The sequence below is a fragment of the Rosa chinensis genome, chromosome 1 (assembly GCF_002994745.2).
Source record: "Rosa chinensis cultivar Old Blush chromosome 1, RchiOBHm-V2, whole genome shotgun sequence".
NCBI lineage: Eukaryota > Viridiplantae > Streptophyta > Magnoliopsida > Rosales > Rosaceae > Rosa > Rosa chinensis.
The window spans coordinates 26,887,470-26,910,021 of record NC_037088.1 but is presented as its reverse complement, the minus strand read 5'-3'; the positions used below and the strand labels follow the sequence as shown (position 1 = coordinate 26,910,021).

Here is a 22,552-nt window from a genome sequence, read left to right as displayed (position 1 = left end):
ATTCATGAGTACATTTTGAAAAGATTCAAAGAGTGAGTTGCTTTGCTTTATTTCGTTTTGAAATGAATCAAAGAGTGAGTTGTTTTCCTTTATTTCACTTTGAAAGGAATCAAAGTGTGAGTTGCTTTCCTTTAATTCGTTTTGACAGGAATCAAAGTGTGAGTTATTTTCCTTATCATCAGTGTGAGTTGTTTGGTTGTTGTATTTGAGTTTTACTCATATAAGTTTTCATAAGCTTACCGGATTTGTTGTGTGGCAACCCGGTGCACTATTCAGGATTATCATGGCTAAAGCTAAGACATTGGGTTAGCAGCTTTATGATAGGAAGCCAATTTTGTGACTTTACTGTTGATAAGACTTTCGCTATGTAGTAAGTTCTGAGGAGCATTTATGGTTAATTTGTTGTGACAATTTAATTTGTAAACTTGTGTCATATATGACTCTAAGGAGCGAGTCTGTATTGACATAGTGGGTTCAGGGCAGCAGTATATACTTGGTTTAAAAGGAAAATTTTTTTCAAGTATTTGTATTGATGCATGGCCAGACAATCACGTCTATATAATTGTGTGAATTATATTGATTTTTAATGTTGTTTAAAAATCGGGGTGTGACAGAAATGGTCATCATTAATATTGTTTTGAGCAACGACTGAACCAACTAAACAGATTCCTAATAAGACGATAGTCATGATCACTTATTTTCTAATTTTCTACAATTCATTTTTTTTTTTTTTTTGAAATGGGCTGGTGCGGCTGTCCTCAAGCCTTGATTAATGAAATTGCAGAATACAAGGGGGGGGGGGATGTAGAGCCTGAACCCAGATTACAATAAGCATAAAGAGAACATCCTGAAATAATATCAGGACTCTCCACAAAATCTATGTATTCAAACATGCACCAATTAGCAAAGAGTGCCCGAATGGTTACTCCATTTGCTTTGACATAGCGGTGACATACCGGAAATATAACTCTATAACGAAGAAGCATCATTACAAATAGCGCAGCTTTCCCACTATGTTGCAACACGGAAACAAATCCGGCGGCACTCAATTTTATCCTGCCACTAGGAGGTTGCGTCCATTTGATCAAGCAAATAGTTCGCCGCCTCATTAGGTCAGACAAGGCACACTGAGTGTGCATACCGGGACCAAGCCCACGTCGCCCTACCATATAGTGATAGGGACTTATTGCCGGCATAAAGCCACATAGTACTAAAAATAAAGTGCAATAACACATATAAAAAACAAAATAATAAAAGATAAAAGAACCAAAGTATTGGACTAGAGCCCAATCCCAAGCCTAGGTCTAGAATGAAGTCTACATATTCCACTGCGCCTCCATCTCGCCCACAGAGCTCCTGTCGTCCCACCATAGCAGCCGCACTGAGAAAACTCAGCCCATTTCTCCAGCCCTCCGTCTTCCCCATCACACAAGCCGGCATCGTCGTCCTTGGAAGCTGACCCAATCCGACCAAAGAGACACTAGTGGACGTACGCAGCTCCAAATAGCCCAAACCAGATTAGAGCATGTCGATCCGATCTGAACCCTTCAGATCCCGCACTCGCCGCCACCAACTCGTGACCTCCAAGCGAATTCATCTCCCATCCGGCGCACTCAGCTCTTGGGCGATCCACACCAGCCAGTGTTCCTCTCCCTCGACAGTAACTCTGCAAGATCTGGATAGCACAGCTAGCACGCAGCGTTCATTCCAACAAGACACCCATCTACTGCCGGACACTTGGTCCATAATAGCCCGTCCGACGACGCCGCCACTAGGACATGCTGTCGAACCAGGCATACGTCTCCAATGAAACTGACCAAGCGCGTGCGTCAAAACCTATAACATAATTTTCTACAATTCATTGAGCTGTAGGTTATTAGTTATTTGAAATAACTCACACAGTAGAGATCACAGATTTTATTATCATCGGCATCATCTGATGGGTGGGATGAAATTACAATTGTTATAAAATAAAAATAACAATAAAAAATAAACCTTAAAAGTTCATTAATCCAATTAGGCATTCAAATTAGTTGAATCTTGACTAGCTATGACCTAGCTGACAACGTGCATGTTAGCTCAACATTGGAGCATGTTGGATTCAAATTAATTTGTTGCAAATCATCAATGGGCATCTCTTGTGGGTATAGAAGTGGCTTGGGAGGAATCTGTAGGCCTTCAACATCTTCTTCAAGCATTTCTATAACTTTTTTCATTGAAGGACGATCGCTTGGTTTCAATTGTATGCACCATAAGGCTGTGATGACCATCTTCTTAATTATCGCTCTTTCCTCCTCTGTGACGTCAACCATCTCTAAATGATCCTTTCCATGACTATATTGATCGTAAACCCATAATGGAAAGTAAATTTGGCTCAAGTGCTCTACCATTGCATTTAGATTCTTTCGCTTGCTTGCCATTTCCATCAACAACATTCCAAAACTATAAACATCAGCTTTGAATGAAACACCACCAATGTTCTTGTAGAACAACTCAGGAGCAATGTATCCCATTGTTCCCCTTGCTGCTGTCAAAGATACGATGCTATCATCCGTTGGGTATAACTTTGCAAGACCAAAATCAGAAACCTTTGGAATAAAGTTATGATCAAGAAGAATATTGTGAGGTTTTATATCAAAATGAAGAATTTGCATATCACAGCCTTGATGTAGGTACTCGATACCTTGAGCCACACCCAGAGAAATCTCATACATCTGCTTAATACTTAACCGGACACTTCCTTCTCTTGAATAAATGTATTTATCAAGAGACCCATTCGGCATGAAATCATATACTAGAGCTCTTTTTGATCCCTCGACACAATAACCAATAAGTTGAACCACATTGGTATGGTGAATCCTCCCAATAGTAGCTACCTCACTAATGAATTCTTGCCCGTTAGTTTTAGACTTTCCCAACAGCTTAATTGCTCCAAAGTGACCACTGCGTAGTTTTCCTTTATATACACAACCATAGCCTCCTTCGCCTAGCTTCTGCTTGAATCTATTAGTCATCTTCTTAATGTCCGAGTAAGAATACCTTATTGGCCCAAAGTTATGGTCATTATGTAAAAAATGTTCAATGTTGGTGTACATTGACAAATGTCTTCTTCGCCATTTATAGATCAAAAAAGCAATTATTAGGGGAGCTCCAAGAATAAGTCTTGCGGGGAAAAATAGTCCTGCGTGATATATAGGAGTATATCACCAAACAAAATCATCTGAAAATATGTCTATCTATACTATTATAGGAGTATATTACCAAACAAAATCATATGAAAATATGTATATCTATACTATTATTAAGAGAATAGGTGTTGTTAACCAAAATCAAAATTTTTGACAGAAATGACCCTAAAAGATTAATAAACTTTGATGATTAATTAAATCATAAGGACAATTATGACAATCATAAAATAGATTTTTATTAAGAAAAAAAAAAGATCCAGTAACCCATTTTTCTCTCTCTATTATCTTTTCTCTGCATTAATAAACTGTTATTTCCCACCATTTCTCTACAATAACTGTTTTCTTCTCTTATATATTCTTCTTCATTAAAAAAAAAAAAAAAACACTTATTCTGATGCATGCAGAGCATGTGTGGAGGAACGCTAATCTTTATTAACTAAGCCAATTCTATAGGGGAATGGCTAAATTTTTGAACTACCTAAAATGCCCCCTCTTAATCAAAAATCAATTAAACAAAATGTTTATATATGAGGACACAATGGTAATTCAATAATATTAGATAATAGAAATAAATGTATTATATCCAAAAAACAAGGACAAGTTTTCCTCATAAACAAGAGAGGAAAACGTTCTTACCAAACTGTTTAGAGCAAATTTTTTTACTCAAATAAAAAAAAAATTGACAAACATGTTAATGGGCTACTATTTTATTATTCTAATGCTTTCACTATTTGTGTAGATTTGTCATGACTATCATATGATTGGACATTTTTTACATAATGACTATAACTTTGTGGAGAAACATATCCAATCATATGATATTCTACAAAAATGTTCAATTCACATGCTTTTCTAGATATCATATGATTGGATACGTTTCTCTTGTGGCAAAATTTAAGAATGTTTTCTTTTTCTTTAATTTATTTATTTTGGAAACTATCATACATTAAGAATGTTTTCTTTTTCTTTAATTTATTTATTTTGGAAACTATCATACATATTGGCATATTAGTATACAGGTAGGATGGAGCACATACCAATGAAAATGAGAGACAGCCATCTATTAACTGCAAGAAATATTACGAAATTGCCTAGATTAATTTTTTCTGAATTTCTGAAACATTAGTAATAAAATGAAAGACTTTATAATATGAAATACTCGAAATACAAGATATAAATTATACCGTACCAATACTTTTGATAGGTATCCATCGTGAATCTGCAAGAAATATATCAAACAGTAAATAAAAATATAATTAAGAGCCTGGCAGGCTGAGAAGTGAATATAAGCCCCAATATATCAAAGTTGAATTTGGTTCCATATCTCAGACTATAGAAAAAGGACAATTAATGAAAGAATATTGAGGAAATAACTTACCATAATGCGTCCTCCTGTCAGTATCAAAGAATTCTGCGGTGGCAAAAGCAGACAAATTAGCACACCAAATCATAGGTAAATTGATGTTTGACTACTAACTGCATCAATCATTTTTCATGTTCATCTTTCTCCACTTGAAACAGTTCGTTCCAACATATATAAAAGGATAAGAAGGGAGAGACTCCTATACCTTTAATCTTCTGAAACAGAAGTTGAACCAAGCCTATAGGGGAAGAGACAGAAGGTATCAGTTAACAACTACTTGTTTGATATACTGATTACTAGTATCAAAACTTTACCAAATTAGGAGAAGCTTATAATACCATTCAGAAATAAGAATAAAAACACACTAAAATTATCTAAAAATGTTATCTGCACTATCACAAATGGAAGGCTCAAGTTTGGTCTCAGAAACTTAACCAAAGTAGGAGATGCCCATAATGTCATTCCGAAATTATAAAAATTAAAAAATTATAAAAATTAAAATTATTAAAGTGGTAATTTTAGTAAAAAGAATAAAAACTTGAACAAGTGGTTTACGAAGAAAGAAATATGTTCTTCATCTTTTCACCACTAAGACATCTATAGCACTACTAGTGTAACAGCTAATTTATCTATCTATCTATATATCTATCTACCTATACTACTATAAAGGGAGGTGACACATTTTGTCACGCCCAGACTTTCAAGCACAAAGAATAAGCAATTAAACAAACACAATACACTGGACGTGATGGTTCAGACATCAACACTAAAAAAATAAATAAATAAATAAAAAATTCTTAAAAACAAGTTCACGATGACGTCCAAACTCACAATGTCAATACAGACTCGCTCTTTAGAGTCATATATTACATTATACAAAGTTTATGAATTACGTTGTGCTAACAAAATAATAAGTAAACGCTCCTTCTGAGCTTACCACGAAACAAAAGTCTAATAAATTCAGTAACAAGCATTAGCTTCCAACACCTATAACTGCGACCGCAAGACTTCAACACTTCAGTCACAATCACCTTGACCTACAGGACTAACCCCTACATTATAGAATAGTGCACCGGGTTGCAATAACAAACCCGGTAAGCCATTAAAACTCGTGTGAGTAAACTCAACCTAAACAATCAATTTCTCATCCTACAATAGTATGCATAATTAAGTCCATTCATGACTATAACCCACATACTCTAACTCTCTACTCAGCAATCGATTTCACAAATTCGTAGCCAAAATAAAACCACCTCAAGTAATGTTATGAAATCATTTCAACGCGCAACGGCGAACCACAAAAACACTCTTTATTTGTCTCAACCAAAAGATAATTGTCACCTCTGTAACATTTCAAAATCATTTTAGTCTCAATGACAAAATCACGAAATCACACTCTTTTCCTCTCAACATTTGTCATCATTATGACATTAAAAATCATTTCACGACTCACCAAAATCTTACGAAGAAATATAATCTCAAACCACAATTACACTCTCAATTTACACTAGCAAAACTAGAGATCTCATATATACAGTTTAGTCCGGAAGACTAAATTGAAATCACACCGAAGCAACTCATACTAAAACCAATAAACCACCCTTTCAACTCAAGGAAGCAACTCACGCCTTGGTTTCTTCCAAAATCTCAACATCATTTCCTCAACGGGAAAATGTCACTCCGTGACAAAATCATATTATTTGATAACTCAACAAATCAAATATAAAACCATGTCCCTCCTTGGACAATTTAAAAGAAAGAATACACTCGAGACTCTCTTTTAAAACTTGTACTCGTGAGTTGCAAGTAATGCACAGTTACCCCCACGAAATACAATGGCAGACAGACTAGAGCTCTAACTGATCTTAACCAATCACTAGGCTAAAGACTTGATTCCTAATTTCTACCCTCGGTTCCAATCTATAACCCTCGGCCTCCATAGACCAAAACATTTAAATAGATCACGCAAGACCCAAGAAAATATTACACAAATCTCAATAAAGGATTCCACACTCTTGATCACATCAGTGACCCTCGGCCTCACAGACCAAAACATTCAAAAGTTACGCATGACTCAAAATGTTACACAAATCTCAATAAAGATTTCACACCACTGTGACCCCTTGGTCTCCTCAGACCCATGGTACAAAAACAAAAACATTTAAATAGATCACGCAAGATCAAAAATGTTATACAAATGTCAATAAAAGATTCAAGAAGGACACGCTAGACCCATGGTCACAAAAGACTAAACATTTAAATAGATCACGCAAGATCTGAAATGTTTTACACAACTCGAAGCACTTTTTAGAAACAATATAAACCACCTTTTCACAATACATTGCCATCTGAAAAGTCAAGTCACAGAACAATAAAATGAACAGAATCACTAATATTGTTTCCATCACACAATAAATCCATCAATATTTCACTTGTGTGTGTGTGTGTGTGTATACAGGGCCCTTCTAGTGAGGGATCCCTTTTTTTGGTATTTTATTGGGATAGGCATTAGACCAACTTTTAGATCATATTTTCATATCTTAACCGTTCAATTTTTAGGTCCTAATGTATAGATCACTTCTACAAATTTTCAGCCAAATTGGTGATCGTTAAGGCATCCAAAACAGCAATTTACCATTATAAACACGAACGGTTCCAGTTTGACAGATTCAGTCCGTTCGTGTAAATTGCAGTTTTTGATGCTTTAACGATCACCAATTTGGCTGAAAATTTGCAGAAGTGATCTATACATTAGGACCTAAAAACTGAACGATTAAGATGTGAAAATATGATCTAAAAGTTGGTCTGATGTCCTATCCCTATAAAAGACCAAAAAAAGGGATCCCTTAGTGGAAAACCCTATACACACACACACACACACACACACATATATATATATATATATACATGGCCCTTCTAGTGAGGGATTTCTTTTTTTAGTCTTTTCTAGGGATAGGACATTAGACCAACTTTATGATCATATTTTTGCATCTCAACCGTTCAATTTTTAGGTCCTAATGTGTAGATCATTTCTGCAAATTTTCAGCCAAATTGATTATCGTTAAGACATTCAAAATGGAGATTTAAGATTATAAGTATGAACGGTTCAAGTTTGACAGATTTGATTCGTCCGTTGATTTAATCTAGTTTGATACCTTAACGATTACCTATTTAGCTGAAAATTTGCTTAATAATCTATACATTAGAACTTAAAAGCTGAACGGTTGATATGCTTAAATGTGATTGAAAAATTAGTCTAATGCCGTATCCCTAGAAAAACAAAAGAAGGGGATCCCTTAGTATAATGGCCCTCATATATATGTGTGTGTGTGTGTGTGTGTGTGTGTGTGTGTGTGTGTACACGTGGTCATCCACTCAGGAATACCACTGATACTAACTATAGTGTGAGCCCTGAGAAAAATTTAAGGAATTAAGATGAGATTAATTTTTATTTTCCGCATGTGATAACGACACTCGGGGAATTTTTAAGAAAGTTTTATGGAAGTGAATCTTCAATTTGTTGACTCGACTGTAACGTACGCATCACGACAAGTTTGTGGTAATTTTCGTGAAATTTTCCGGACGTCAAAACTATTAGTTACGAAATTTGGAATTCACGAATTGAGAAATTCATTTTTCAAGTAAAGGATTTAATTTTGATGCGATCTAGGCCGTTGGTTTCACTCCGCTTCATCCTGACCATCAATCTGAGTCTATAAATTGCTGAGGTCCGATAAATAGGTCGAGAAGGCTCTAGATTTTCAGAGAGCTGGTGACCCATTTCTTAGAACCACGACCCGCGACGAAGACCCGACAATATCTCCTCGGTCCGGCCATTTATCGACGGCGTACTACTAGTGCTAGGATCGTCTCGACATCGCAACCAAGCCTATGGCTTGGGTTTTCACCGACGAGCTTCGATGAAGCCAATTCGAAGTCGAGAAATTTCCGGCAGTTCTGCATTTTCCGGCGACTCTGGCAGCCGATTTAGTCTCCGTTTGGCCATTTTCGATCTTCTGATGGAATTGTGGACTTGAATTAACCCTTGAGTGTATCTTAAATGCAGAATGGTTGAGGTGGTGAGAATCCTAGAAGCGAGCTATCTCTGTGAATGGGAAAACAGAACAGCTATTGTAGTATTGTTGCTGCTGTGCTTGACAATGTCAAATCCGTTGTTGCTATGATAGTCACAGACATTGATTTTCGGGAATTGAATCGAAGTGAAGAGTGAGAGTTCATTATTATCAAGAATTTTCAATAAAGGTAATAGTACGTCTCAGACTACACATTGGTTTGATATGTAATTGTTAAGTAGACGAGATTGATTTGGAGGCTATTAACCATTTAGCTTGGAGTTGTGAATTTGATCTACGATTAATGGTATAATTGGAATCAATACCCAGTACGTCCATATTTGTATTTGGTCCATGACTATCCACTGTCAGTGGAATTCATGGTTTCAGCATCAAGTATAAACTTGAATTATGTCTTGGAAATGGATTCATTCTAGTAATGGTTGTCAAAATACAATGAAGGTGCTGGGTTTGAAATTTATGTCGTTAAGTTGAGTTGGGTGTTTGGATTAATTTTAAAGTTTGAGTTCGAAACATATTTGGGTATTGAGTAATAAAGAGAAAGGACAGATTTAAGAATATGGTTTGCTGGGCAAAAGTTGCTTTTGATAATTTAAAGAACGAAAATGGCGTCCAAAGTGGTCTAGTATGAGGAGATACATATGTACCGACATATGTTTTATCTTCTTGTTGATCAAAAGGAAGTTATCTTGAAAATAGTCAATATTTGGGTGTCCATGGTAACTGGAAGAACTACACCCAGCGAGAAAACTGAAGTACCTTCTTGACATTGATCTAATGGAATTGGTTGCCTTTCGATAAGAGTTATTGGTCGGAAGTGCTAACACTAGTTCTGTCAGACTAGGACTCCAATTACCCAAAATATGAAATGTGGTCGTGTTGGCCTAGGAAAGCAAATGGAGTCAAAGCTGCAATATTTTAGGTAGGGGACTCTGGACTTGCCTCAGTTAGCGGTTTTCTATTTCTAATGTGTATGTATGAGTAGTTTTTATTTCAAATTGAAAGATATGTTAGTGCACCTAACCATGCTAGCAAATGAGTACGTTGCGATGGCTTGAGAGTGAAGGGTGGCACTGACTTCCTTGGGTTCGATCCCCTTAACCTCCGGAGGGTTAGTTACGCCGGTCGTCAAGGTATTCCGATCGTAAGGACGGACTCGGTACGTATGTGTAGTTAGGTAGCAGACACTTTCGCTATGCGTACCTGGTGATTACTTGATATGAGGTAAGGTAGTGCAGTTGGTCTATGGGACAGGCCATCAGGTTTGTCTTTCAGATCTTGGTGCACTAGTGTAATATTTTATAATGAAAAGTTTTCTTATAAATGATTTTCACTACTCGCCTGCACCTATGTTTAAGTTAGTTTTCAAACCTAGCTAGGTATAGTCTTAATGAGCAGCGAGGACGAAAGATCACCCTTACGATAGTTTATGGATGCAGGTACTGTGTACGGAGACGGGACAGCTGGACGAACATTGAGCGTGGCCTAGTCACTTGATTCCTTAAATTGTGTCATTGCCGGAGTTTGTTCCACGTCACAGGTTTCTCGTTTATCCCTAGTTTTGCCTAACTCATCTGACAAGTTCCGAATTATGCCTAAATGGTAATTCTTTTGAAATCTTAGACTTTCGACTGTGAACCGGACCAATATTCGTGTATTGCTATTTCCAGTTTTGAATGAGTAGTGCTTGTTTTATTAGAACTTTTAACATTTCAAAAAGGGTTTTCACCTCATTTGAAGTAAAAGCTTCCGCTACCTAAAATTTGGTAAATTAACTACCAAAGTATCGAAATTTTATTTCTTTTGCCTGGCGGCTTTTAGGATCTAAGTTAAGCTATTTAGCTTGGGTTTTAAGAGTTCGCGGCACTGTAATGACTTCGATTTGGAGAGGTGCAAATCAGGGCGTTACATATAGCTACACGATTTAAATAAATAAATCTGACAATAAGGAAAATCCGTTCATAAATAAACCTTGTGAGATTTACTCATCTCTGAATTCCGCTGCGTCTTCACATGCAAACCAAGATAAGCACAAATTCCCACAATCCACTCAAAACAACTCCGTCAAGTACCTAATCACATAAAGGCCACATCTCAATACCACTTAAGGTACAACAAGTGTCTATGTTTCGAACCACGCAAACTAAAACCCAAAGGCTATGTCAATTGAGACTAAGCTTCATTGGAGACTACCTTAAGCCTCCAAAACATCCTAGGATCATTATGCTGAAATAACAAATCGATCCAACGGTTGGGTCCTCACGGACCAAAAACCGAGAGAATTAAAACTACGAAAAACCTAGCATGTTCAAACGATTGTCAAAAGCTACAACCCATATATCAAAATACTCGTATCGATGAGTAGGTCATGACATAGCAAGAAACTACTCTAACAGAGGTCGGATGTGCCGCCACGCGCCGCCACTCCAACCTCAAAACCAGATCAATCCAACCATCTAGAATGTAGATTACACCAACTAGAGCAACTTTCATACATGGAGCAAAGACCAATTCGGGCGGGATCGCCGTCAAAAGCTAGGTTTAACTTCCCACCGTGGTTCTGAGATCCTTCGGTCAAATGGATCTGTAAGACCACCATTCATGGAAAAAGGAAGCAAAACTCTACAAAACCCGACTAGTTTCGAGTCAAGCAACCACCAAAATCTGAAATTCTGATCGGATCCGCCACAACTGAGATTCACTGCTTTGATCTGCCATCTCCGGTGTGAATCGGTGTAAACCGGACCAACAAGGAGGACAACGAGGTGGCGGCAAACACATCTGTGTTGGTGGAGTAGCTAAAGGTTGCCGGACTGCGAAGTTGTAGCCGGGTTAGGTCAAGCAGGTACGGGTTAGGTCGCTGGGAAAATAGAGAGAGTTTAGGGTTTCTAACTTTCCAAAATGGGAATTATGAAAATATTTTCGAAAGGTTTCTATTTATAAGGGTTTCCCAAAATAGTAAAAAGTTCTGCTGACCATAACTTCTTCATACAATATCTGATTTTCGCTTGCCGCATATGCACGAACTTGAATCGATGTGTTTTGCTACAACTTTCGTGAATGAAGTTTTTGGAGAAACTCAATGTAATAAAAAGTCAACCCTTGACCCCTCGAAAATAAAACATTTCTAGTAATTATTTGTCCAAAATACTTTCACTTCACCTACAAAACCACTAATCATACAAACCAACAACTTAATAATTTCCGCAAATCATACAAAAATTAATAAAGAAATTCCGAGATACTACACATTTAGTGTCAAAGGTTTCACCAAAGTTTTGAAAGTTGTGGAAGCCTCTCACGCCACAATACATGGTTAGTCAAAAAAAGGACGTGTCTAGTACGCAAAAAATACATTCATGTATTATTCAGAAATTTTATCAAATAGTTCGTTGAAAAGTTCAGCAAAATATTTTTTTATTAATAAAATAATTAATTTTTAATTAAAATTATTTATTTATATTCATTTTTGTTCAATAATATGTGTAAAATATATAAAAGAAAAACAAAAATCGTGTATAGTAAGTGTATAATACTTATGACTTCAAAAGTACGAGAAATTTAACGAATCTCTTTCAAAATTACGAAGTATAAGAGTATTTTTTTTAAAAAAAAATATAAGTACGTATTTTATTCGTGTATAATATAAAAAATTACTAACTATGCCACAACATAAGAAGAATGAACAGATTTGCTCACGACAAGCTCTTAATTATGTGGTGACAACATCATTCAATATTGTGCTGCCACGTGTAATGATCCATAATCATAGTTAACCATAGTTAACCAGAAAGGAATATTAAAACTCTTTCTATTTTATTATTCTATTATTTTTAAATTAACTAGCCTTAACTACGTAGAAATGCCTGCCCAGATATTCTCAGATAAGGAACAAGAGCTGTCATTCTATAGACAAGTCACACACAATTTTCTCTTAGGTGGTGAAATAAGAGAAATACAAACCAAGCAAGTGCTTTGAAAAAAACATAATTGCAGGGCTTGATGAGGAAGATCTCTCTGCCAGAACCATGAATTGTTGCTTGAATGATTAGATCCAATCAACACCAGCAATTCAGTGTTTGGGAGATTGGGTATGAAATTTGAAAAATGAAAACATGGGTTAATTGACATTCGTCAATTAGAAATCTTACATTTGAAAAACTCAAGTTAGTAGCGGAACTAAGCAAGTGCTTCGTGATTGAGAAGGATAAGAAATCTACTTTTGCTGGAATATATATTAGCGAAGAGTGAGGGGGTTGATATCGATCTAATTCACTGGCCTGGAATCTAGCATCAAACCGATGCTAGGATATCTTCGGTGGGCGGACGAAACCTGGTCTCATCTAGAGCTTCTCTCTCCTTTCTTGTCCTCGAGATAATACCTGGACAGATATTTAAGGGCTAGTTTGGGATTGCTGCGACTTTTAAAAAAAACTGCTGCTGCTGTGTTGTGAGAATAATCAGCTGTGAATTAAAATAGTTTCGTGTTTGGTAAATAATATTTTTAAAAGTGTTGTCAGTATATAAAACAACTACAGAGTGTGTTTTGATCCACAGCACTAACAGCAGCTTCTAAAAGCAATCTCTAAGCTGCTTCTAAAATCTGCTATCAGTGACCTATAACTTTCAATTAAAGCTGTTTTTTATTTATTTACCAAACACAATAAAATCTAAAATTTTGAACAAAAACTGATTTTTTTTTAAAAGCGAAGCAATCCCAAACGGGGCCTAATTATCTCTAATCTAATGAGGAGTTTTGCTTGGACGTCCGGATATTAAGTAACTAGAAATTTTTTATCATGTCATATCTTGATCTCAAATCCTGTTGAGAAGGTAAGGTATATCTTATCCATCTGGATATGATCAAAAAAACAAAACCCACCCAATACTACGCCTTTGTCTTCGACCTTATCGAGAAAACAAATTAATAATTGAGCTTGTACGCCGAAGAAGAAAAACTCATAGCTTGATCCGTCTCCATTGTTCAAGCATTGAAGCCATGAAGCATCTCCACCTCCTTGTCGTAGTCATCATCAACGTCCTCCATCCTTTTGAAGATCATCTTGCATCCTTGAAGTTCTTCAAAAGTGTAACTATGTCCTTTTATCTTTTGTTTTTGGTTTCTTATGTTTGTAACGTTAAAAACAATTTCACTAGCGTTCTAGGTTTTTGTTTTAAATGGATGTTTCGATATTTTGTGAGAATAAAGTCTATGTTTTGATGTTTAGTTTTCAGTAATCATGAAGCAATAAAACGTTTTAGGTTTCTAGAATTTATAAATTGCGATTTTAATATGTGATGATGTAAGTTCATAGATTTTGTGCTTCAATCCCACCTTTTATGTGTTTTGTGTTCTTTGGTTGCAAACTTAAAATATTGAGCATGTAATTGAATCCAAATTAAGATTGCTAGCGTTCTATGTCTTAATTGCTAAGTAGAAAACCTATAATTTCTTAGGTAAATCAATGAAGAGTCTTGCATGCTTGTATGGCGTTCCAACTTGTGTTCTTGGCTTAAATCAATCAAACTTTCATTGATCTTTATGCGTTAAATATGTTTTGTTAGTGAGTAGCGTTCTATGACTAGCATTGCATGTTTAATAGGGTTAACTATGGCGTTCATCTAGTTAATTTAATTAAGGGAAGTAATAAGAACTTTGTATGCGTTCATCTCTGTTCTTGATTGATTTCTTCATTCACATATTTTGATCCATGGTTTATGGTTAGATTGCCTGTTTTCGTGTTAATGATTGTTAACTACATCTCTACATCTTATCTATCCATCTTTTCCTTGATTCATGGTTTGATCGATCATATGTATTATATAGTTAGATTAGAATACAAACTCTTATAAATCCCCCTATCATGTAATTTTGTAAATATATACTTAGTTTTACTTTTGTTTCATATTTTGTGAATAATACTAATTTGTTTAACATTTTTGACAGGAAGTATACCCCAATCCCTAGCTTAGAACGATACCCTACTTACTCTTTACTACAGTTCGATGCACGGTTTAAATTGACACACACTTTGAGCGTATCAATGAGCTTGGTCCCGGTATGCACACTCTATGTGCCTTGTCTGGCCTAGCTAGCGAGGCGGCGAACCATTAACTGGATTAAATGGACGCAACCTCTTAGTGGCATGATGAAATTAAGTGTCGCCGGATTTGTTTCTGTGATAGAGTTAACTTTCCGGTATGTCACTGCTATGTCAAAACAAATGAAGTAGCCATTCGTGCACTTTTTGCTAATAAGTGATTGTTAGAATACATAGATTTTGTGGAGAGTCTTGGTATTATTTCAAGATGTTCTCTTTGTGCTTATTATAATGAGGGGTTTAGGCTCTATGTGGCCCCCCCTGTATTCTGCAATTTCATTAATCAAGACTTGAGGGCAGCCGCACCAACCCCCGTTCAAAAAAAAAAAAAACACCAAGTGAACCTACAATTAGCAGCACGTGTTTAAAAAAAATTGGAAAATAAATAAGAAAAAGTAATGGAAGAAATAGTTATTACAAAGAAAAGATAGTGGGAGAGAAATATGGAATTGTGGGATCATTTTTAATTTAATTTTTAATAAAAATATATTTTGTAATTGTCTAATTGTCATAATTGCCTATGTGATTTAATTAATTCATAAAGTTAATTGTTTAATCTTTTGGGGCCATTATTCTGTCAAAATTTTTAGTTTTGGCCAACACCTATTCTTTTAATAATAATACTAGCCTATTGACATGCATTTTGTGCGTGTCATTTGGTCTTTTGTTTTTAGAATGCTATAAAAAATAAATAAAAACTGGAAAATAAAAAAAAAATAGAAATGGATAGTGTGTAGTTATGTTCAGTTTTATGGTTGATATCAGTTTTACCCTCTCTTAATAAAAATGTCGTTTTTTTGCATATTAATAAATTATAAACATAAGAGGAAGTTAAAAAATTTTAACCGTTAACAGAAAATTATATAAGATATAAATATAAATCAAAATAAATGAATTAAATATTTAGGAATTGACGTACCTGGAATGCTGTGGGGAAAACAGATCCCATAAGCTTGCCATTGGCTTCCACAGTCATTTTGGTCATTTTGGCCATATTGGTAATAAGCTTCCAACATTTGATTATCATAATATCGCAAGTGAAACCCGATCGAGAGTGCATTGTATATGTATCTGCAAGTTGCGTTGTAGTCTTCTGAGATGTTCAACACAGTGAAAGCGATCCAGTCAAGACTGCAGCCCTCGTTCCAATCCCCGAATTTCATATCACCAATCTTAAAATAACCATACCCATCGGTGACGTCAACACATGGCGCAGTGTCCACGTACAATAATGAAGTACTTACAAGTGGATTGACGCACTTGAGGAAAATTATAGGTGTTGATGTAAAGTTTGTAAACCACACCCTCCGAAATCCGTCTGTTTGAAATGGAAAATCATACAAAAGAAACCGGGGAAATAAATTACGAGGTATAGTGGAGTTGTGAAGTAGGCTTGGATCTATTAGTCGGATTGTTTGGTTATGGTAGTGGATTGCCTGCACATAGAATTTCTCATGAAAAGGCGAGTTGAAGAGGGTAATGTTGTTCTCACAAGTGAGTGTAAAGGCTAACTGGCCGCAGTGCTTTGGATCATCTTTTAGTCGAAAAGGGTAGCTTATGTTGGGGATATTTCCGCATGAAGATGACTTACATGTATTTCTTCCGTTAAACGAATCCCAGGGATACAACGAATCCGGGGGATTTGAATGACCAGGATTAACAAGAATGGCTACAGTCAAAATCCACAAGTACAAGATCATGGACCTTCCCTTTGTTTCCATGGAGGAAATGAGAGAGAGAGAGAGAGAGAGAGAGAGAGAGAGAGAGAGAGAGAGAGAGAGAGAGAGAGGAGAGAGAAATTTAACACAGAAAGTATCTCACAATTTACATATCTATATAGCGGGGACCTAAACTATAATCATATGGCTCCAATCAAAACCTACTGATATTTTATTGAGTCAACAATATTTGGGCAAGTAATTTACTAAATTATGTTCACAAATAAAAAAAAAAAATACGTGTTTTGTCTTTTTTGATGGTAATCTTGAGCGAATCAATATTGTTTGTAATAGTTTATGTTTTGAATAAAAAAAAATTTCTTCCACCCCCAATAAAAGTTATGTTCACCAATGAGCAGGTATAAGTCGCTCGGTCAATTTTATCTAGCTATCCTTCGAACAACTTCTTATGAATAGTTTGTTGACTATTTTGCGCTTTCATACATGCCATATATTTACCTGTTTGTCATAGCTTCTTTTCTCATTTAGTTTCTAGCCGAAGCGGTGGAGTGGGTTTGGAACTTTGGACTGAAGTTTCTCACAAATTACATATCTATAAAGTGGGCAGCTAAACTTTAGTCACATGGCTACAATCAAAACCTACCAATATCACGAACCGCCTAGTATGGAATCCCAATATTTAGAGTTCAAATCTCAACTTCAACCAGTTTGTGACCAGTTTAAAGGGTTTTCGAGTTCGTACGCTTGGGAGAAGATTAGTCTGGCTTTGCTGTACTCGCAAACCTCGGTCTAAATACTGACTGGGTGGTGTGTTACTAATTTGCTAACATAACTAAAGTGACTTGCTACCTCATTCCTCATAAAAAAAAAATTAAAAATTTAAAAAAAAAACTACCAATATCAGACAATAAGTTTATTTTTGAGTCAACAATACGTGGCCAAGTAATTTACTAAATTATGTTCACAAATAAAATAAAAAATCGTGTTTTGTCTTTTTTTGTTTGTAATCTTGAGCAATCGGCTTTGTTTGCAATAGTTTGTGTTTTGAATAAAAAATTTCTTCCACCTCCAATAAAAAATTATGCTCACCAATGGACAGGTAGAAGTCGGTAAGCCGGTCAATATTTTTTTTTGTTTCTTGTATTTATTTTCGTCATCGAAAAAAAAGAGTCGGTCAGTTAATATCAGCCGGTCAATTTTATCTAGTTATTGGAGGATTTGGAGCGATATTAGTTTATTGCCGACTTCATTGATGAGGAGACTTTTTGTTCGCAAGCTTGACTGACCTTTCGGTATAATGCATAAGATTATGAAACCACTGTGTATCTGACATCTTTCATATATCCACGCTTTTCTTTTCTTTTTGTGAAGAAATCCATGGAAGCTAGTACCTCAGAAATTCTCATTTCTTTCTTTTTTCTATCTTTCATGGCATTCTTCCAAGGGATTGAAGCATCCCAAAATGCTTGCACAGAATCCATGTGTTCTGATAATGCCCTGGCTATCCACGTCCCATTCCGCCTCAGATATCATGACCAGTCGACAGTTCTTGATGAGCAGCAGAGCGTACTAGCAAAATTCTATGTCAAACACATCGATTATATCAATCAAAGCATCGAAGTATCCAATGAATGCCCGTTGCTAAAGCCTTTCGAAATGCCAATTTTCCCCTTCTCCTTGTACGCCTTAGAAATGTATGACTTTGAGAACATTACCTTGTTACGTTGTCCTACTGAATTTGAAATAGATACATGGGGCGAAGTCCGGTGCCTTGGTCACTCAGCTGCCTACAGAATTCAGATCTATTATTCTGAATCTTCAGTAGTCGAATACGCACCGTACATACAGTCTTGTACAAAGATGTATGATGTTTTATCATTTCCATCCCATATGTACTTATATGTGAATTGGTCAACACCAAATTGTACAGAATGTGAAGCAAGAGGGAAGAGGTGTAGATTCAACAGCAATGGCACCAAAAGTGAAATTGAATGTACTGACTTGGGAAAACAAAGTAAGAATGTCGTTTATCTTTGTTTCAAAATATATTGATGTCATCATGTTTTTGCCTGTGTTTTTTCTGTTACGGGTGGAGGCCCCAGCTTAGTATTTCAGATCCATTAAATTTGATAAAGTTGAAAATCTGATTTGTCACTGTCATTTGCAGGCACAACAAGAACAATCTTCGTGGCTACAGGTCAGTTTTCAAATAACAGGTATTTTGCTCGTTAATAATGTCTAGAAGAAGCTGTGGACATATAGTTACTCAAGAATATATTTGCAGGTACAGTGGTGGGGTTCGTAATTCTGTTACTAATGCCTTTTTCGGTCTTCTGTGTCTATGGCTGGGATATCAAGGAAAAGGAAAATCAATTAAGAATTGAAAGGTTTCTAGAGGATTACATAGCTCTCAAGCCAAGTAGATATTCTTATGCGGATATTAAGAGAATTACAAATCATTTCAAGCACAAGATCGGTGAAGGAGCCTATGGAACTGTTTTCAAAGGAAAACTTTCTTCGGAAGTCTTTGTTGCTGTAAAAGTCCTTAACAATTCAAGGGGGGATGGAGAAGAGTTCATAAATGAAGTGGGAACAATGGGTCGTATCCACCATGTCAATGTGGTTCGCTTGGTTGGCTTCTGCGCTGATGGATTTAGACGCGCTCTGGTGTACGAGTTCTCGCCCAATGGCGCACTACATGAATACATTTCCTCAGCAGATAATAAGAATGGTTTTCTTGGTTGGAATAAGTATCTAGATATTTCTATAGGAATAGCAAAAGGAATTGAATATCTACACCAAGGATGCGATCAGCGAATTCTCCATTTCGACATCAAACCCCACAATGTTTTGCTCGACCATAACTTGACTCCGAAAATATCTGATTTTGGTTTGTCAAAGTTATGTGCCAAGGATCAAAGTATGGTGTCAATGACTACTGCTAGGGGGACAATTGGATACATTGCACCGGAAGTGTTCTCCAGGAATTTCGGGAATGTATCTTATAAGTCAGATGTCTATAGTTTTGGAATGTTGTTGCTTGAGATTGTAGGGGGGAGGAACAATAAGGGTGCAGATCAGGACTCCGGTAATGACGTTTACTACCCAGAATGGATTTACAATCTTCTAGAAGGAGGAGAAGATGTACGAGTCCGAATTGAGGAGGAAGGAGATGCTATAATTGCAAAGAAACTTGCAGTTGTTGGGCTTTGGTGCATCCAATGGCACCCGGTGGACCGTCCATCCATGAAAGTAGTTGTCCAAATGTTGGAAGGAAGAGAAAATTTAGAAATGCCTCCCAATCCTTTTGGCTCTACAGATCATACAACAACGTACATATGCAAACCTCCCAACTGCTAGACGCTTCAACCTTGAGTTAGAAGCAATTGTTGAATTAGAATAACATGTACTTATGCACTCAAAAATAAATGTACAATTATAAAAGAATGTTTACCATATTAGTGTTGCTATTATTCAATTTCTCTTATTTGCTTCATATTATTTGGTGTGTGTGAATATATAATCAGTATTAGTTAAGCAAACAATCCTTAAGGTTAAAATTTTAAAATACCTGAAATTGCCGTCCCATTATATTCTAAAAATGAGTAAAAACTTCAAATGGTACCTGAACTATTGGGGAATGCATTTTTTGGTACCTACGAATTTTTTTTACCCCAAATGGCACCTGAAGTATTTCACAGTTATCAAATATAATACCTCTATTAACTTTTTCATTGAAGTCGCCTACGTGGCATATATTTTTTAAATAAAAACCCAAACTATTGCAAAATGTATTTTTCGATACCTATAAATTTTTTTTTACCCCAAATGGTACCTCAAGTATTGTGTAAAATCTTTTTTGTTGATAAAATTTTTAACTAAAAATAAATAGTTAATTTGATGAAATATTTATATCTTTTTATACCAAAACTTGTATTGTTTCAACCTATTTGTAATACTTATTCCAATGAATGAATATCATATTATGATGAAAAAAATAGTAAAGGCGTAATACTTGAGGTACCATTTGCGGTAAAAAAAATAATTACAGGTACCAAAAAATACATTGTGCAATAGTTTTGGTACCATTTGGAGTTTTTTTTTTTTTTTTTTCCAAAAATACATGCCATGTTAGGCGATTTTAACGGAAAAGTTAACGGAGATACTATATTTAGTAACGATACAATACTTCAGGTACTATTTGGAGTAAATAAAATTTGTAGTTACCAAAAAGTACCTTTCACAATAGTTCAAAGGGAAAATTTAACAAATGGTCCCTTAACTATGACTCATTCGACACTTGGGTCACTGAAGTTTCAAATATATCACTATGGTCACTCAACTATTACATTGTCAATCACTTAAGTCACTTTGTTAATTTTTTTCATTAAAAAAGATTATAAAAAATACTCTTTGGGTGACTTAAGTGATTGACAGTGTAATAGTTGAGTGACCAAAATGTCGAATGAGTCATAGTTGAGTGACCATTTGTGGAATTCTTCCTAGTTCAAATACCATTTGGAGTTTTTACTCTTCTAAAAATCTGTACATTAATGTATAAAGGTTATTAATAGTAACTTGATAAATATGACAAACAGAAAAAAAAAAAAAAAAAATCACAACGTGGGGCAATTTTTCCCAGCGGGGAGTTGGATAAGTTTATAATTGCAATAGCGGTTTGAAAGAGTATACTTATTTAAAAAAGAAAAGGAAAAACAACCAAATTAATATTATATAAATCTATACTATTATTAAGAGAAAAGGTTTTGTTAACCAAAATTAAAAAATTTGATAGAAATGACCCTGAAATATTAAAATTTTTTGAGAATTAATTAAATCACAATGGCAATTATGACAATTATAAATTATATTTTTATTAAAAAAAAAAAAATCTCACAACCCACTTTTGTCTCCCACTAACTTCTCTCTACAATAATTGTTTCTTTTTTCTTAAAAAAAAAAAAAAAATACTTGCACATGCAGAGCATGTGTGGAGGCAAGTTGGTATTTTTTTAAAAAAAATTGACAAATGAGTTAGTGAAAAGGAAAGCACATAACAAAAGTCACATTCTCCTTAATAATTGAATTCTTTATTCCAAAAATCGGACAAATTCAAGTTTGATCCAAACGATGCAAAGTCCCATTTGGCATTCAAACATATCTCACAACAAATTCACCTATAAAATAGGGCTGTCAATTCCAACATGACCTGATAACACGACTCGAAACCCGCACGAAATAAAGTGGGTTGAACTGGCACGATTAAAAAGCGGGTCAGCCATGGGTCAACCCGCCATGAACCATTTAATAAATGGGTCGGCCACAGGTCAACCCGCCAACACGAAGTGAACCCGTATAACCCGATTATGCTATACTTCTTCTTGCAATTTTGGGCGTTGAGAGTATTTGATCATAGGATTAGACAATTTGAAATATTTTGCTTTATAATTATTGGATTTAATTATTTATGAATATATATATATATAATTATTTATATTCTTAGTCTTGTGGAGTTTTTAGTGAATTCAATCAATTTATGCATTTTTTTAGTTAAATGGGTCGCATTGTTAACCTTTAAATGAGTCATTTTGTCTAACACGACACGACTTATTTGTTAAATGGGTTAAGCGGGTTGGAAATGGGTAACCCGTTTAATAAATAGGTTGGGTTTGGGTTTAAATTTTTGACACGATTATTAAATGGGTTGGGTTTGGGTTTGTATATTGCAACACGACAAATACCTTAACCCGACACGAACCCAACCCGACACGACCCATTGACAGCCCTACTATAAAATATTGGGTAGTAATTAACATGCAAAAAAAAAAAAAAAAAAAACCATATTGACCATTTACTACTTGGGGCACATTTTCCATTTGAGTTTTTCTATTGGAACCTCCAAATTTACTCACTTGACCTCTATGCTTCTTACACCTCTTATCAAATTTTGAAATACTAAATTTACTTACTAAATCTCACTAAACTTCCTCAAATAACCTCACTCATATAATTTGCAAACAAATTATTATCTTTAAAATAAAAAATTTAGTCATTTCAATGGTTTAATCACTCTATAAATCTTGACTAAATATACATTTCTTAATCAAACTTGGGTTTATAAAATTAA

The 22,552-nt window shown here is 35.3% G+C and overlaps 2 protein-coding genes across 2 annotated transcripts; one reads left to right on the top strand and one right to left on the bottom strand.

Moving 5' to 3' along the window:
- Positions 1–1,902: 1,902 nt before the first annotated feature.
- LOC112192150 (rust resistance kinase Lr10) lies at positions 1,903–16,436 on the bottom strand. Its single transcript, XM_040512446.1, has 4 exons — positions 15,666–16,436; positions 4,567–4,599; positions 4,378–4,407; positions 1,903–3,181 (listed from the first exon to the last, which is right to left on the bottom strand). Exons 1-4 carry the CDS (start codon positions 15,907–15,909, stop codon positions 2,049–2,051), a joined length of 1,440 nt encoding a protein of 479 aa, XP_040368380.1. The 5' UTR covers positions 15,910–16,436; the 3' UTR covers positions 1,903–2,048.
- A 1,317-nt stretch (positions 16,437–17,753) lies between these two features.
- Positions 17,754–19,886, top strand: LOC112192177 (rust resistance kinase Lr10). Its single transcript, XM_024331770.2, has 3 exons — positions 17,754–18,439; positions 18,593–18,622; positions 18,710–19,886. The coding sequence occupies exons 1-3, from the start codon at positions 17,803–17,805 to the stop codon at positions 19,783–19,785; spliced, it is 1,743 nt and encodes a 580-aa protein (XP_024187538.1). The 5' UTR covers positions 17,754–17,802; the 3' UTR covers positions 19,786–19,886.
- Positions 19,887–22,552: the final 2,666 nt, after the last annotated feature.

Bases quoted from the DNA above. Each gene is read 5' to 3' on its own strand.
- LOC112192150 (XM_040512446.1), bottom strand. From the start codon at position 15,909: ATGAAATTCGGGGATTGGAACGAGGGCTGCAGTCTTGACTGGATCGCT. The intron at 4,408-4,566 runs GTAAGTTATTTC...TATTTCTTGCAG, and splicing joins TGACAGGAGGACGCATTATG to ATTCACGATGGATACCTATC. The intron at 3,182-4,377 runs GTACGGTATAAT...TATATCACGCAG, and splicing joins GATACCTATCAAAAGTATTG to GACTATTTTTCCCCGCAAGA.
- LOC112192177 (XM_024331770.2), top strand. From the start codon at position 17,803: ATGGAAGCTAGTACCTCAGAAATTCTCATTTCTTTCTTTTTTCTATCT. The intron at 18,440-18,592 runs GTAAGAATGTCG...TGTCATTTGCAG, and splicing joins TACTGACTTGGGAAAACAAA to GCACAACAAGAACAATCTTC. The intron at 18,623-18,709 runs GTCAGTTTTCAA...ATATATTTGCAG, and splicing joins AACAATCTTCGTGGCTACAG to GTACAGTGGTGGGGTTCGTA.